Source organism: Saccoglossus kowalevskii, chromosome 10, assembly GCF_978046115.1.
Source record: "Saccoglossus kowalevskii chromosome 10, keSacKowa6.1, whole genome shotgun sequence".
Lineage (NCBI taxonomy): Eukaryota > Metazoa > Hemichordata > Enteropneusta > Harrimaniidae > Saccoglossus > Saccoglossus kowalevskii.
This window is the reverse complement of record NC_140650.1, coordinates 33041927-33059211: the sequence shown is the minus strand read 5'-3', so window position 1 is coordinate 33059211 and position 17285 is coordinate 33041927. Positions and strand designations below refer to the sequence as shown.

At 36.5% G+C, this 17285-nt stretch overlaps 1 protein-coding gene across 1 annotated transcript; it reads left to right on the top strand.

The window, feature by feature from the left end:
• Positions 1-1724: 1724 nt before the first annotated feature.
• Positions 1725-7508, top strand: LOC102803710 (uncharacterized). The gene is made up of 3 exons (XM_085504790.1): positions 1725-1810; positions 2939-3174; positions 7088-7508. Exons 2-3 carry the CDS (start codon positions 3000-3002, stop codon positions 7306-7308), a joined length of 396 nt encoding a protein of 131 aa, XP_085360916.1. The 5' UTR covers positions 1725-1810; positions 2939-2999; the 3' UTR covers positions 7309-7508.
• Positions 7509-17285: the final 9777 nt, after the last annotated feature.

Below are 17285 nucleotides of genomic sequence, written 5' to 3'. Positions count from 1 at the left end.
GGAAGAGCATATATTGCACGGGGGAAACACATAATACGTGGAAGAGCATATATTGCACGGGGGAAACACATAATACGTGGAAGAGCATATATTGCACGGGGGAAACACATAATACGTGGAAGAGCATATATTGCACGGGGGAAACACATAATACGTGGAAGAGCATACATTGCACGGGGGAAACACATAATACGTGGAAGAGCATATATTGCACGGGGGAAACACATAATACGTGGAAGAGCATATATTGCACGGGGGAAACACATAATACGTGGAAGAGCATATATTGCACGGGGGAAACACATAATACGTGGAAGAGCATATATTGTGCGTGCGAAGTACATACTACGTGGCGTAACGCATACTCGGTTGTACTTACAGGCTAGCGTGGAAAAGTTTAGTTGTGTATGATGAAATCTTGAACGGAGTGGTAGAGCTTATGAGCATTTTTAAAAGATCCATCAACCAATATTCTTGAAAAGACTAGTCAGCATACCCATCTTTACAGGCGAAAGGTGTTATTTAACGTGTTCAATTAATAGGTATACATTCGTATAATATCGCTAGGTGGCGCCCTTGGCCAAATACACGAAGCCTGTAGTAGAGTGGCAGTTGGCCACAAATAACGCTAGAATAGAATAATTTAATTGAATCTAATATAACAATTAAGGGGCCAATACAAATACAAAAAATGAGCGACGAACTGTAAACATTAATATCACATTCATTCCAAAAACTAATAAAACATGGTTCAGCAAAACATTGCAGCAAGTCTCAGAAGTATTGGGGTAGCCAACACAATTCGCCAACCATATTGGTTTTGACTAGAGGAGATAACCTACAATTTGAATATTACCTTCCATTCTTTCACCATCAAATGCTAGTAATATCTATACAAAACAACACCATTATTTTAATTGAGTTCATGAGGTTTTACAGGGCTGAAAAGATTGCAAAATTGTCTGCTTTGTCAAATACAAAAGTTTTCAGTGAATAAGTGAGCAAATTATTACTCATGAGACTTGTTGATTTCATTCAGCTCAATGACGAGTAAGGAAGTTCATCTCAGTAAAAATGTTGTATCATCGCCCCTCGTCCCATACACCCAATGTGTCATTACAAGGCCAGAAACACGATACCGCAATGAAAATTGGCACCCCAGGATAGTTCTTGTCTCAAGTGTCATGGCGCACCAAGCAAATAATCAAAATAATAACAATAACAACGAACAATAACAGCGCGGCATATTTTATCCCCAAGGTTGAAAGGTTAGACATTTCAATATTGACCAACTTAGGGAGCCCATGCGTCATTCTATAGACGAGCGTGAAGCTAGCCTCAGTCTCCTAATGAGCCTCAGACTTAAAACCCAACCTCATATTCAGAATCAACCTCTTAAAATTACGATATTCGGTGCCATCATCAAATCAGCATGATTCAACTGTTAATCACAATAATTTTTACACAAAATGTACAAAAAATGTATTTAAATATAATTTTTTTGCAATCAGTGTTAGTGTACAATGAATCAATACTCTGACACGGGCCAATTTTTTTAAAATCTGATGTACTGCTCGTCATGATTTTTGTTATTCCATGCATTTTATATTGTTTCTATTATTGTTTTGCAGTTCTATTATTGTTTTGCAGTTCTATTATTGTTTTGAATCCGTAGCTGAATGAGGTTGAATAGAAAGGTGAATCTGAAACTACCTTCATACTCGAATTCTATAGCGTCATAGTAACTATGACTATTTACGCGTGTATTTATCTGGTTTACGATACAAATTAATAATTCCACGCTGTCGAGGTACGTGTTTAATAAGTGTTGCTTTATTGTTCTTTCATTCACATTCACAACCAGTTAGTCACACTATTGTATTCTGATACCGAGGCCGGGCACCCAGGGACGACTCCCAATCGAAAGTGAGATACTATTTATCCCCTTAAAAATGAGGAATTATTGGTTTCAACGCAGTCCCTCCATAGAGTGGATTATAGCTTCAACAACACGTGAAAATGCATTGAACTGTTTCGATCTGGAGACGTTATCCGGGTTTTCAAGTTGTCCCTGACTGTTTGTTGCAGTTCCAATATTTTATTTTTGCAGCAAGTCTCGGGATAATTGCAGCAGCAAGTTAGCAATTACTATTTCGGTTTTGACAAATCAAATGATCTACAATTTGAATATTACCCTTCATTCTGTCACCATCAAATGCTATGCTAGTAGTCTCTCAAAAAACAAACAGATGACCTTTGACCGATTGGTGGCCATTTTCCTCCAAACAACATTTCAATATGTTCTCAGGCATGCCAGGGCATATCACACATGATGGGTTATTGATGCATATCAATTGATTTGTTGATTTGATTAAAAATCGATGATTGGCAGCCATGTTTGTTTTATAGTTTTATTTTCATATGTCTTTATACCATTTCTAGGACATGATTCAAAGCAGCCGACTGGTGATCATTTTTCTTGCAATAAACATGTCATCAACAGTTTCTCATTTGGACTGTTTTCTTCAAACTTGGTATTGACATCACTCTTAGTGGGTTACTAATTGATGTACGTCTTCTGCTTTCAAAATTTTATTTATTTTAAAGCGAGAGGGTTGTCACCTACGCACACGTGGCAATTTAGTCCCAAGCGACGATAACATCACGCACTCTAAAAATACAAATGGGTAGATGCTTGTTTGTAAACAATGACACGCTATGGCCATCTGACGCATGCGCAGGAAACGACTCCCTTGCTTTAAATGGCCAATTGTTGTGTCTCTTGCTCATTTTTGTTTTTGTTTCAATGACATTTTCTTGGCCTTCTCCATTTAATGCCCTTAAATTTCAATTCATCCATATACAAATGAGGAGTGTGTCATTGACAACGACTTGTTAATAAAATTTTTCTAAGTTTTATTTGAAACACTATTTTCAGAGGTGGATAATATATTTACATTATTGGGAATCAGCCAAGAGACAATCCATGACTTTCCAAAATGGCATTAACAATGTATGCGTATTATGATCACATAATGTTTGTCATGGCAACCAATGACCAGCTCAAGAAATCTGCAACTGGTGTAGCAAAACAGACTGCATGGACAGCTAGTGGTTCAGTGGTTGGAGGTGTAGTGGGTGGTCCTGCGGGAGCACTGGTGGGTGCAGTGTTAGGTAAGTCAATAGTGGTTGTGGATACAGTGGGTGGTCCTGCGGGAGCACTGGTAGGTGCAGTGTTAGGTAAGTCGATAGTGGTTGTGGATACAGTGGGTGGTCCGGCGGGAGCACTGGTGGGTGCAGTGTTAGGTAAGTCAATAGTGGTTGTGGATGCAGTGGGTGGTCTGGTGGGAGCACTGGTGGGTGCAGTGTTAGGTAAGTCAATAGTGGTTGTGCATACAGTGGGTGGTCCGGCGGGAGCACTGGTGGGTGCAGTGTTAGGTAAGTCAATAGTGGTTGTGGATACAGTGGGTGGTCCGGCGGGAGCACTGGTGGGTGCAGTGTTAGGCAAGTAAATAGTGGTTGTGGATACAGTGGGTGGTCTGGTGGGAGCACTGGTGGGTGCAGTGTTAGGTAAGTCAATAGTGGTTGTGCATACAGTGGGTGGTCCGGCGGGAGCACTTGTGGGTGCAGTGTTAGGTAAGTCAATAGTGGTTGTGGATACAGTGAGTGGTCCCGCGGGAGCACTGGTGGGTGCAGTGTTAGGTAAGTCAATAGTGGTTGTGGATACAGTGGGTGGTCCCGCGGGAGCACTGGTGGGTGCAGTGTTAGGTAAGTCAACAGTGTTTGTGGATACAGTGGGTGGTCCTGCGGGAGCACTGGTAGGTGCAGTGTTAGGTAAGTCAATAGTGGTTGTGGATGCAGTGGGTGGTCTGGTGGGAGCACTGGTGGGTGCAGTGTTAGGTAAGTCAATAGTGGTTGTGCATACAGTGGGTGGTCCGGCGGGAGCACTGGTGGGTGCAGTGTTAGGTAAGTCAATAGTGGTTGTGGATACAGTGGGTGGTCCGGCGGGAGCACTGGTGGGTGCAGTGTTAGGCAAGTAAATAGTTTTTGTAGATACAGTGGGTGGTCCTGCGGGAGCACTGGTAGGTGCAGTGTTAGGTAAGTCAATAGTGGTTGTGGATATAGTGGGTGGTCCGGCGAGAGCACTGGTGGGTGCAGTGTTAGGTAAGTCAATAGTGGTTGTGGATGCAGTGGGTGGTCTGGTGGGAGCACTGGTGGGTGCAGTGTTAGGTAAGTCAATAGTGGTTGTGCATACAGTGGGTGGTCCGGCGGGAGCACTGGTGGGTGCAGTGTTAGGTAAGTCAATAGTGGTTGTGGATACAGTGAGTGGTCCCGCGGGAGCACTGGTGGGTGCAGTGTTAGGTAAGTCAATAGTGGTTGTGGATACAGTGGGTGGTCCCGCGGGAGCACTGGTGGGTGCAGTGTTAGGTAAGTCAACAGTGTTTGTGGATACAGTGGGTGGTCCTGCGGGAGCACTGGTAGGTGCAGTGTTAGGTAAGTCAATAGTGGTTGTGGATACAGTGGGTGGTCCCGCGGGAGCACTGGTGGGTGCAGTGTTAGGTAAGTCAATAGTGGTTGTGGATACAGTGAGTGGTTCGGCGGGAGCACTGGTGGGTGCAGTGTTAGGTAAGTAAATAGTGGTTGTGGATACAGTGGGTAGTCCTGCGGGAGCACTGGTGGGTGCAGTGTTAGGTAAGTCAATAGTGGTTGTGGATACAGTGGGTGGTCCCGCGGGAGCACTGGTGGGTGCAGTGTTAGGTAAGTCAATAGTGGTTGTGGGATACAGTGGGTGGTCCTGTGGGAGCACTGGTGAGTGCAGTGTTAGGTAAGTCAATAGTGGTTGTGGATGCAGTGGGTGGTCCTGTGGGAGCACTGGTGGGTGCAGTGTTAGGTAAGTCAATAGTGGTTGTGGGATACAGTGGGTGGTCCTGTGGGAGCACTGGTGAGTGCAGTGTTAGGTAAGTCAATAGTGGTTGTGGATGCAGTGGGTGGTCCTGTGGGAGCACTGGTGGGTGCAGTGTTAGGTAAGTCAATAGTGGTTGTGGGATACAGTGGGTGGTCCTGTGGGAGCACTGGTGAGTGCAGTGTTAGGTAAGTCAATAGTGGTTGTGGGATACAGTGGGTGGTCCTGTGGGAGCACTGGTGAGTGCAGTGTTAGGTAAGTCAATAGTGGTTGTGGGATACAGTGGGTGGTCCTGTGGGAGCACTGGTGAGTGCAGTGTTAGGTAAGTCAATAGTGGTTGTGGGATACAGTGGGTGGTCCTGTGGGAGCACTGGTGAGTGCAGTGTTAGGTAAGTCAATAGTGGTTGTGGGATACAGTGGGTGGTCCTGTGGGAGCACTGGTGAGTGCAGTGTTAGGTAAGTCAATAGTGGTTGTGGGATACAGTGGGTGGTCCTGTGGGAGCACTGGTGAGTGCAGTGTTAGGTAAGTCAATAGTGGTTGTGGATACAGTGGGTGGTCCCGCAGGAGCACTGGTAGGTGCAGTGTTAGGTAAGTCAATAGTGGTTGTGGATACAGTGGGTGGTCCCGCAGGAGCACTGGTGGGTGCAGTGTTAGGTAAGTCAATAGTGGTTGTGGATACAGTGGGTGGTCCCGCAGGAGCACTGGTGGGTGCAGTGTTAGGTAAGTCAATAGTGGTTGTGGATACAGTGGGTGGTCCCGCAGGAGCACTGGTGGGTGCAGTGTTAGGTAAGTCAATAGTGGTTGTGGATACAGTGGGTGGTCCGGTGGGAGCACTGGTGGGTGCAGTGTTAGATAAGTCAATAGTGGTGGTTGTGGATACAGTGAGTGGTCCTGCGGGAGCACTGGTAGGTGCAGTGTTAGGTAAGTCAATAGTGGTTGTGGATACAGTGGGTGGTCCCGCGGGAGCACTGGTGGGTGTAGTGTTAGGTAAGTCAATAGTGGTTGTGGATACAGTGAGTGGTTCGGCGGGAGCACTGGTGGGTGCAGTGTTAGGTAAGTAAATAGTGGTTGTGGATACAGTGGGTAGTCCTGCGGGAGCACTGGTGGGTGCAGTGTTAGGTAAGTCAACAGTGGTTGTGCATACAGTGGGCGGTCCGGCGGGAGCACTGGTGGGTGCAGTGTTAGGTGAGTCAGTAGTGGTTGTGGATACAGTGGGTGGTCCGGCGGGAGCACTGGTAGGTGCAGTGTTAGGTAAGTCAATAGTGTTTGTGGATACAGTGGGTGGTCCTGTGGGAGCACTGGTAGGTGCAGTGTTTTGTAAGTCAATAGTGGTTGTGGATATAGTGGGTGGTCCTGCGGGAGCACTGGTGGGTGCAGTGTTAGGTAAGTCAATAGTGGTTGTGGATACAGTGGGTGGTCCGGCGGGAGCACTGGTGGGTGCAGTGTTAGGTAAGTCAATAGTGGTGGTTGTGGATACAGTGGGTGGTGCTGCGGGTGCAGTGTGCAGTGGACACTTGTGGGTGCAGTGTGCAGTCAATAGTGGTTGGAGGTACAGTTGGTCCTGCGGGAGTGGTTAAATATGTTTTGATGATATTCTATGATATAGACAATTTGATCAATTTGTCAATTTTTTAGCAAACTTTAGGCAAAGTGTGAATTATGAAGTCAATTTTTTAATCTGTAGATTCATCTGGCCTCATTGTTTTTAAATTGGGCAACAAATAAGGCACTGAAGAAAACTTTATTTTCGCTTGGAATTTATTTTCGTTGAAGGAATGATTCAGTGAAAATAAAATCCAGCGAATATACCACAAAGTCATTGATTCCAGTGTTTTTACATGTAAATTTCCCTCATTTTGACCAACCAATCACAAAGTCATTGATTCCTGTGTTTTTAAGTGTAAATTTCTCTCGTTTTGACCAGTTTAATTTCACTTAACATAATTTCTGTATATGATATGACATACTTTTGTGATGCAAATGCAAAAACAAACATTTTGCCCATTTCCTTGAGAATTCAGCATTTGTGCCACCCAGAGACTTAACAATGACATACACAAATAGTTACGATAAAAGTATGAAAATGACTTAATTTTCCATTCTGTCTTAATCTCCATATTCAAAAACAAATATCTTGATAATTTACTGTATCAGTATTTTTGACAAGCTATTCTTATTCTTAGGAGCTGCAATCGGTTATTGGAGTGCTGAGGATTATGAAGCAACAATTACAGTTTTAAAAAATCTTAATGATGAAGACAAGCAAGAACTGGTAAAAAGGGTTCAAATGATGGTAGGAAGCACAGGATTGGACGCTCTAACAGATTGGCTCAAAATTTCAACCAATCATAGAATATTCATAGAAGCTGTGCGTGCTATTATTTCTAAAGCCACTCAGAAGTGATATATCGATTGAATCAAATGTGTTTGTTTTATTTATATGAGAAAACAAATTACGTCAGATATAATGAAAGATTGCAGAGTACTTTTCAAGTCACCGCACACTGATTGTGTATGGCGCCCTCCATCAGATGCAGCATGAAATCTTTTTTTTAATGAACTCTCTTACCTTATCAATAAATTTAATTTTATGTACTTATCACATGTATAACGTACATATCTCCACAGTGTGATGTAATATCAGACAGATAACACATAGTGTGATGTAATATCAGACAGATAACACATAGTGTCGTGTCATATACTGCCAAATTTGTTTTCATTTTATGTACTGCCTGAAGGTTATGTGGAGCTTACAGGGTTCAGTCTGATAACAACAGAGTATGGTAACAGTAGGTCATTTTGGCAAACTCATGTGTTCATTTTCAGAATTTTTATTCAGGCCCTCCCAAAAATTGATAGAAATTAAAAAGAAATCCTAGTGAAATGAAGCAAATATCATGAACATGCAGTATCACACACACAGCATTCACATGAAATAAAACTCTGAGTGTCAACAAAATTAGCATACGAGACACACACAATGATATATTTGTATTCAGTGTTATTTCAATAATATTTCTATTTTCAACACTCATCGTTTCACTTTTTTGGATAGCGGAACTATGCATTTGATATTTGTTCTCAGGTTGATGTCAGCATGCAGTAATCATCAATCCTTGTATGTGGCTTGGATTGATACAAAACTCAAGTGGTAATCACTCGTGTCAGCTTATGTCAACCTAAGAAAAATACAGTGGGATTGTATATAATGATTAAATAAACTACAATGTTTCCAATGAAACAGGAATTTTGGTTTTATTCTGTAGCATGTTTTCCTACAACAGCTACTATATGAAATAAGGAAAGTTACAAAGAACAGTATTTATAAAACCAATAATCTGACAAAAAATATCTTTAATATGATTATTGTATTTTTGTCACATATCGTGTTCTCCCTATTATTGGTGCATACGCTTGCATAAGCAATAGAGGTGCACATACACTGGTACTGTCAAACCATTTATTTGCTGGTGAAACTATGCTTTTTATTATAATTTATTATTGTACATCTGTCACCGTAACGCCATAAGTTACATTGTGCTGTAATTTTGCGGTATTTTACAAGGTATTTTCATCCTACCATATTAGTAAATGCCAATTCCAAATATGAAATGATTACTCAGGTAAGTGTCCTCTAATAATAAAAACAAACATGGCTGCCACCAGAGTTTGACCGGACTCCACACAAAGTTCGCTGATTCTGTTATAAACATTTTGGATTTTGGCATTCCCATGGTGTATCCTTGGAAGGAAAAGATTTACCGGTATAATAATAAGGTTATTACAAGAATACCTCAAAGTATGCACTCAGACAGATACTCCGGCTGTACTGTCTTTGTGCATACTTTGAGGTACCCGATATTCTTGTAATAACCTCATAATATACTTATTAATGAAAAAAATGAAATTATAACCCAGTGAGTAATCAATGTATGTGGTCAAAATAATTCATATATTATTGATTCTGCCATAGACCCTGTGATCCAGCAGTAAAAGCATTTTTGACAATGGGAGTCTTTGCGGTTTATGTGTCATTATGGCGTATTATGCATTATTATGCCATAATGAAAAATATCATCCTAGGACTTAATTTAATAAAGTATGTCAAAATACGATTACAATAAATAAAATGACATAAAATATTTACATACATGTCTGTGTGTGAATGTTCCACTGATAGCTCTAGAACCAATTATCAGATTTCAATGAAATTGACACATAGATGGTTTGGGACTGATAAGTTTCTGAATGCAATATGTGCATATTAATTACCTAATTTGCATATACATTTTTAGCCGTTTCATTTTCACCAATATCTCAACCACTCATCAGATATCAATGAAACTTGGTACATAGGTTCTTTGGGATAAGCCATATATATGTTGGGTTACCCAATACCAGGATATCTTGAATATCTTTTGAATAATCCACAGATCTGTTAACTACAGGGTTGAAATCTATGCATATTAATTACCTAATTTGCATATACATTTTTAGCCGTTTCATTTTCATCAATATCTCAACCACTCATCAGATATCAATGAAACTCAGTACATAGGTTCTCTGGGATAAGCCATATACATGTTAGGTTACCCAATACCAGGATATCTTGAATATCTTTTGAATAATCCACAGATCTGTTAACTACAGGTTTGAAATCCATGCATATTAATTACCTACTTTGTGAAAATGAGGACAAGCAGCTTGTGCTCTAATTGACAGGGGGTAACATATCTGATGACCATATATTTTCATGTGAACAAATTAATATGCATATCTGTAATATTTTAATTGACAGTTGCAGATAGGGACATGCATCTAGTACTATAATTGGATAAGATATATGACCGAAATATCAAATAGTCGTATATGGTCATAATTTCATTAAATATTTATAATTGTTACATCATAGCCATGTGGAACCACCCTGATCAGTTTGGCATTTATATTTTTAAATGCTGTATTTGCTCTACTTGAAGCACATGTTCTTAGATGTAAATGACAAAAGCAAGTCTGTGGTCAAAACAAGACATATTTCAATGATTTTGCATGCAATTGATTCAATTATGTGTATTGGAGATTAAACTCTCATTAAATTATTCCTTATTTGTAATTCATGCCTTCAGCACACAGACTGTCTTTCTTAGTTTTCTTTGATTTGGTTTATGTGCACTTCTAGTAGAGATGCACTTCTGATAGAGCAAATGCAGTAATTCAAGGCCTTAGAATACTTTTCAAACTCACTTGTCCAAAATGTATGTTGTTTATATAGGACAACCTTTAGTGTCGGTAGAGCCATGTAATCCCTTTCAGTTTAATTTTGCCAACTATTTATTTTATCCTTATGTAATATATATCTTGTGCAAATGTTGAAATGTACAATAAAAGTGGTCACATTTCAACTTCAGATTACATATGTACAGTAAGAGTGGCCACATTTCAACTTCAGATTACATACGTACAGTAAAAGTGGTCACATTTCAACTTCAGATTATATATGTACAGTAAAAGTGGTTACATTTCAACTTCAGATTATATATGTACAGTAAAAGTGGTTACATTTCAACTTCAGATTACATATGTACAGTAAAAGTGGTTACATTTCAACTTCAGATTACATATGTACAATAAAAGTGGTCACATTTCAACTTCAGGTTACATATGTACAGTAAAAGTGGTCACATTTCAACTTCAGATTACATATGTACAGTAAAAGTGGTTACATATGTACAGTAAAAGTGGTTACATTTCAACTTCAGATTACATATGTACAATAAAAGTGGTCACATTTCAACTTCATATTACATATGTACAGTAAAAGTGGTCACATTTCAACTTCAGATTACATATGTACAGTAAAAGTGGTTACATATGTACAGTAAAAGTGGTTACATTTCAACTTCAGATTACATATGTACAATAAAAGTGGTCACATTTCAACTTCAGATTACATATGTACAGTAAAAGTGGTCACATTTCAACTTCAGATTACATATGTACAGTAAGAGTGGCCACATTTCAACTTCAGATTACATACGTACAGTAAAAGTGGTCACATTTCAACTTCAGATTATATATGTACAGTAAAAGTGGTTACATTTCAACTTCAGATTATATATGTAAAGTAAAAGTGGTTACATTTCAACTTCAGATTACATATGTACAGTAAAAGTGGTTACATTTCAACTTCAGATTACATATGTACAATAAAAGTGGTCACATTTCAACTTCAGGTTACATATGTACAGTAAAAGTGGTCACATTTCAACTTCAGATTACATATGTACAGTAAAAGTGGTTACATATGTACAGTAAAAGTGGTTACATTTCAACTTCAGATTACATATGTACAATAAAAGTGGTCACATTTCAACTTCAGATTACATATGTACAGTAAAAGTGGTCACATTTCAACTTCAGATTACATATGTACAGTAAAAGTGGTCACATTTCAACTTTAGATTACATATGTACAGTAAAAGTGGTCACATTTCAACTTCAGGTTACATATGTACAGTAAAAGTGGTCACATTTCAACTTCAGATTACATATGTACAGTAAAAGTGGTCACATTTCAACTTCAGGTTACATATGTACAGTAAAAGTGGTCACATTTCAACTTCAGATTACATATGTACAGTAAAAGTGGTTACATATGTACAGTAAAAGTGGTTACATTTCAACTTCAGATTACATATGTACAATAAAAGTGGTCACATTTCAACTTCAGATTACATATGTACAGTAAAAGTGGTCACATTTCAACTTCAGGTTACATATGTACAGTAAAAGTGGTCACATTTCAACTTCAGATCACATATGTACAGTAAAAGTGGCCACATTTCAACTTCTGATTACATATGTACAGTAAAAGTGGTTACATTTCAACTTCATATTACATATGTACAGTGAAAGTGGTTACATTTTAACTTCAGATTACATATGTACAGTAAAAGTGGTTACATTTCAACTTTAAATTACATATGTACAGTAAAAGTGGTTACATTTCAACTTTAGATTACATATGTACAGTAAAAGTGGTCACATTTCAACTTCAGATTACATATGTACAGTAAAAGTGGTTACATTTCAACTTCAGATTACATATGTACAGTAAGAGTGGCCACATTTCAACTTCAGATTACATATGTACAGTAAAAGTGGTTACATTTCAACTTTAGATTACATATGTACAGTAAAAGTGGTTACATTTCAACTTCAGATTACATATGTACAATAAAAGTGGTTACATTTCAACTTTAGATTACATATGTACAGTAAAAGTGGTCACATTTCAACTTCAGATTACATATGTACAGTAAGAGTGGCCACATTTCAACTTCAGATTACATATGTACAGTAAAAGTGGTTACATTTCAACTTTAGATTACATATGTACAGTAAAAGTGGTTACATTTCAACTTCAGATTAGATATGTACAATAAAAGTGGTCACATTTCAACTTCAGATTACATATGTACAGTAAAAGTGGTTACATTTCAACTTTAGATTACATATGTACAGTAAAAGTGGTCACATTTCAACTTCAGATTACATATGTACAGTAAAAGTGGTTACATTTCAACTTCAGATTACATATGTACAGTAAAAGTGGTCACATTTCAACTTCAGGTTACATATGTACAGTAAAAGTGGTCACATTTCAACTTCAGATTACATATGTACAGTAAAAGTGGTCACATTTCAACTTCAGGTTACATATGTACAGTAAAAGTGGTCACATTTCAACTTCAGATTACATATGTACAGTAAAAGTGGTTACATATGTACAGTAAAAGTGGTTACATTTCAACTTCAGATTACATATGTACAATAAAAGTGGTCACATTTCAACTTCAGATTACATATGTACAGTAAAAGTGGTTACATTTCAACTTTAGATTACATATGTACAGTAAAAGTGGTTACATTTCAACTTCAGATTACATATGTACAGTAAAAGTGGTAACATTTCAACTTCGATTACATATGTACAGAAAAAGTGGTCACATTTCAACTTTAGATTACATATGTACAGTAAAAGTGGTTACATTTCAACTTTAAATTACATATGTACAGTAAAAGTGGTTACATTTCAACTTCAGATTATATATGTACAGTAAAAGTGATTACATTTCAACTTCAGATTACATATGTACAGTAAAAGTGGTTACATTTCAACTTCAGATTACACATGTACAGTAAAAGTGGTCACATTTTAACTTCAGATTACATATGTACAGTAAAAGTGGTTACATTTCAACTTTAGATTACATATGTACAGTAAAAGTGGTCACATTTCAACTTCAGATTACATATGTACAGTAAAAGTGGTTACATTTCAACTTCAGATTACATATGTACAATAAAAGTGGTCACATTTCAACTTCAGGTTACATATGTACAGTAAAAGTGGTCACATTTCAACTTCAGATTACATATGTACAGTAAAAGTGGTTACATATGTACAGTAAAAGTGGTTACATTTCAACTTCAGATTACATATGTACAATAAAAGTGGTCACATTTCAACTTCAGATTACATATGTACAGTAAAAGTGGTCACATTTCAACTTCAGATTACATATGTACAGTAAAAGTGGTTACATATGTACAGTAAAAGTGGTTACATTTCAACTTCAGATTACATATGTACAATAAAAGTGGTCACATTTCAACTTCAGATTACATATGTACAGTAAAAGTGGTCACATTTCAACTTCAGATTACATATGTACAGTAAGAGTGGCCACATTTCAACTTCAGATTACATACGTACAGTAAAAGTGGTCACATTTCAACTTCAGATTATATATGTACAGTAAAAGTGGTTACATTTCAACTTCAGATTATATATGTAAAGTAAAAGTGGTTACATTTCAACTTCAGATTACATATGTACAGTAAAAGTGGTTACATTTCAACTTCAGATTACATATGTACAATAAAAGTGGTCACATTTCAACTTCAGGTTACATATGTACAGTAAAAGTGGTCACATTTCAACTTCAGATTACATATGTACAGTAAAAGTGGTTACATATGTACAGTAAAAGTGGTTACATTTCAACTTCAGATTACATATGTACAATAAAAGTGGTCACATTTCAACTTCAGATTACATATGTACAGTAAAAGTGGTCACATTTCAACTTCAGATTACATATGTACAGTAAAAGTGGTCACATTTCAACTTTAGATTACATATGTACAGTAAAAGTGGTCACATTTCAACTTCAGGTTACATATGTACAGTAAAAGTGGTCACATTTCAACTTCAGATTACATATGTACAGTAAAAGTGGTCACATTTCAACTTCAGGTTACATATGTACAGTAAAAGTGGTCACATTTCAACTTCAGATTACATATGTACAGTAAAAGTGGTTACATATGTACAGTAAAAGTGGTTACATTTCAACTTCAGATTACATATGTACAATAAAAGTGGTCACATTTCAACTTCAGATTACATATGTACAGTAAAAGTGGTCACATTTCAACTTCAGGTTACATATGTACAGTAAAAGTGGTCACATTTCAACTTCAGATCACATATGTACAGTAAAAGTGGCCACATTTCAACTTCTGATTACATATGTACAGTAAAAGTGGTTACATTTCAACTTCATATTACATATGTACAGTGAAAGTGGTTACATTTTAACTTCAGATTACATATGTACAGTAAAAGTGGTTACATTTCAACTTTAAATTACATATGTACAGTAAAAGTGGTTACATTTCAACTTTAGATTACATATGTACAGTAAAAGTGGTCACATTTCAACTTCAGATTACATATGTACAGTAAAAGTGGTTACATTTCAACTTCAGATTACATATGTACAGTAAGAGTGGCCACATTTCAACTTCAGATTACATATGTACAGTAAAAGTGGTTACATTTAAACTTTAGATTACATATGTACAGTAAAAGTGGTTACATTTCAACTTCAGATTACATATGTACAATAAAAGTGGTTACATTTCAACTTTAGATTACATATGTACAGTAAAAGTGGTCACATTTCAACTTCAGATTACATATGTACAGTAAGAGTGGCCACATTTCAACTTCAGATTACATATGTACAGTAAAAGTGGTTACATTTCAACTTTAGATTACATATGTACAGTAAAAGTGGTTACATTTCAACTTCAGATTAGATATGTACAATAAAAGTGGTCACATTTCAACTTCAGATTACATATGTACAGTAAAAGTGGTTACATTTCAACTTTAGATTACATATGTACAGTAAAAGTGGTCACATTTCAACTTCAGATTACATATGTACAGTAAAAGTGGTTACATTTCAACTTCAGATTACATATGTACAGTAAAAGTGGTCACATTTCAACTTCAGGTTACATATGTACAGTAAAAGTGGTCACATTTCAACTTCAGATTACATATGTACAGTAAAAGTGGTCACATTTCAACTTCAGGTTACATATGTACAGTAAAAGTGGTCACATTTCAACTTCAGATTACATATGTACAGTAAAAGTGGTTACATATGTACAGTAAAAGTGGTTACATTTCAACTTCAGATTACATATGTACAATAAAAGTGGTCACATTTCAACTTCAGATTACATATGTACAGTAAAAGTGGTTACATTTCAACTTTAGATTACATATGTACAGTAAAAGTGGTTACATTTCAACTTCAGATTACATATGTACAGTAAAAGTGGTAACATTTCAACTTCGATTACATATGTACAGAAAAAGTGGTCACATTTCAACTTTAGATTACATATGTACAGTAAAAGTGGTTACATTTCAACTTTAAATTACATATGTACAGTAAAAGTGGTTACATTTCAACTTCAGATTATATATGTACAGTAAAAGTGATTACATTTCAACTTCAGATTACATATGTACAGTAAAAGTGGTTACATTTCAACTTCAGATTACACATGTACAGTAAAAGTGGTCACATTTTAACTTCAGATTACATATGTACAGTAAAAGTGGTTACATTTCAACTTTAGATTACATATGTACAGTAAAAGTGGTCACATTTCAACTTCAGATTACATATGTACAGTAAAAGTGGTTACATTTCAACTTCAGATTACATATGTACAGTAAAAGTGGTTACATTTAAACTTTAGATTACATATGTACAGTAAAAGTGGTTACATTTCAACTTTAGATTACATATGTACAGTAAAAGTGGTTACATTTCAACTTCAGATTACATATGTACAATAAAAGTGGTTACATTTCAACTTTAGATTACATATGTACAGTAAAAGTGGTCACATTTCAACTTTAGATTACATATGTACAGTAAAAGTGGTTACATTTCAACTTCAGATTACATATGTACAGTAAGAGTGGCCACATTTCAACTTCAGATTAAATATGTACAGTAAAAGTGGTTACATTTCAACTTCAGATGACATATGTACAGTAAAAGTGGTTACATTTAAACTTTAGATTACATATGTACAGTAAAAGTGGTTACATTTCAACTTCAGATTACATATGTCCAATAAAAGTGGTCACATTTTAACTTCAGATTACATATGTGCAGTAAATGTGGTTACATTTCATCTTTAGATTACATATGTACAGTAAAAGTGGTTACATTTCAACTTCAGATTACATATATGCAGTATGAGTGGCCACATTTCAACTTCAGATTACATATGTACAGTAAAAGTGGTTACATATGTACAGTAAAAGTGGTTACATTTCAACTTCAGATTACATATGTACAGTAAAAGTGGTCACATTTCAACTTCAGATTACATATGTACAGTAAAAGTGGTCACATTTCAACTTCAGATTACATATGTACAGTAAAAGTGGTCACATTTCAACTTCAGATTACATATTACAGTAAAAGTGGTTACATTTCAACTTTAGATTACATATGTACAGTAAAAGTGGTCACATTTCAACTTCAGATTACATATGTACAATAAAAGTGGTCACATTTCAACTTCAGATTACATATGTACAGTAAAAGTGGTTACATTTCAACTTTAGATTACATATGTACAGTAAAAGTGGTTACATTTCAACTTCAGATTACATATGTACAGTAAAAGTGGTAACATTTCAACTTCGATTACATATGTACAGAAAAAGTGGTCACATTTCAACTTTAGATTACATATGTACAGTAAAAGTGGTTACATTTCAACTTTAAATTACATATGTACAGTAAAAGTGGTTACATTTCAACTTCAGATTATATATGTACAGTAAAAGTGATTACATTTCAACTTCAGATTACATATGTACAGTAAAAGTGGTTACATTTCAACTTCAGATTACACATGTACAGTAAAAGTGGTCACATTTTAACTTCAGATTACATATGTACAGTAAAAGTGGTTACATTTCAACTT

What these genes read in the sequence shown, in the direction of transcription:
- LOC102803710 (XM_085504790.1), top strand. Translation starts at nt 3,000, where the DNA reads ATGGCATTAACAATGTATGCGTATTATGATCACATAATGTTTGTCATG. An exon ending in ACTGGTGGGTGCAGTGTTAG is followed by an intron (nt 3,175 to 7,087) that starts GTAAGTCAATAG and finishes TCTTATTCTTAG; the next exon opens with GAGCTGCAATCGGTTATTGG.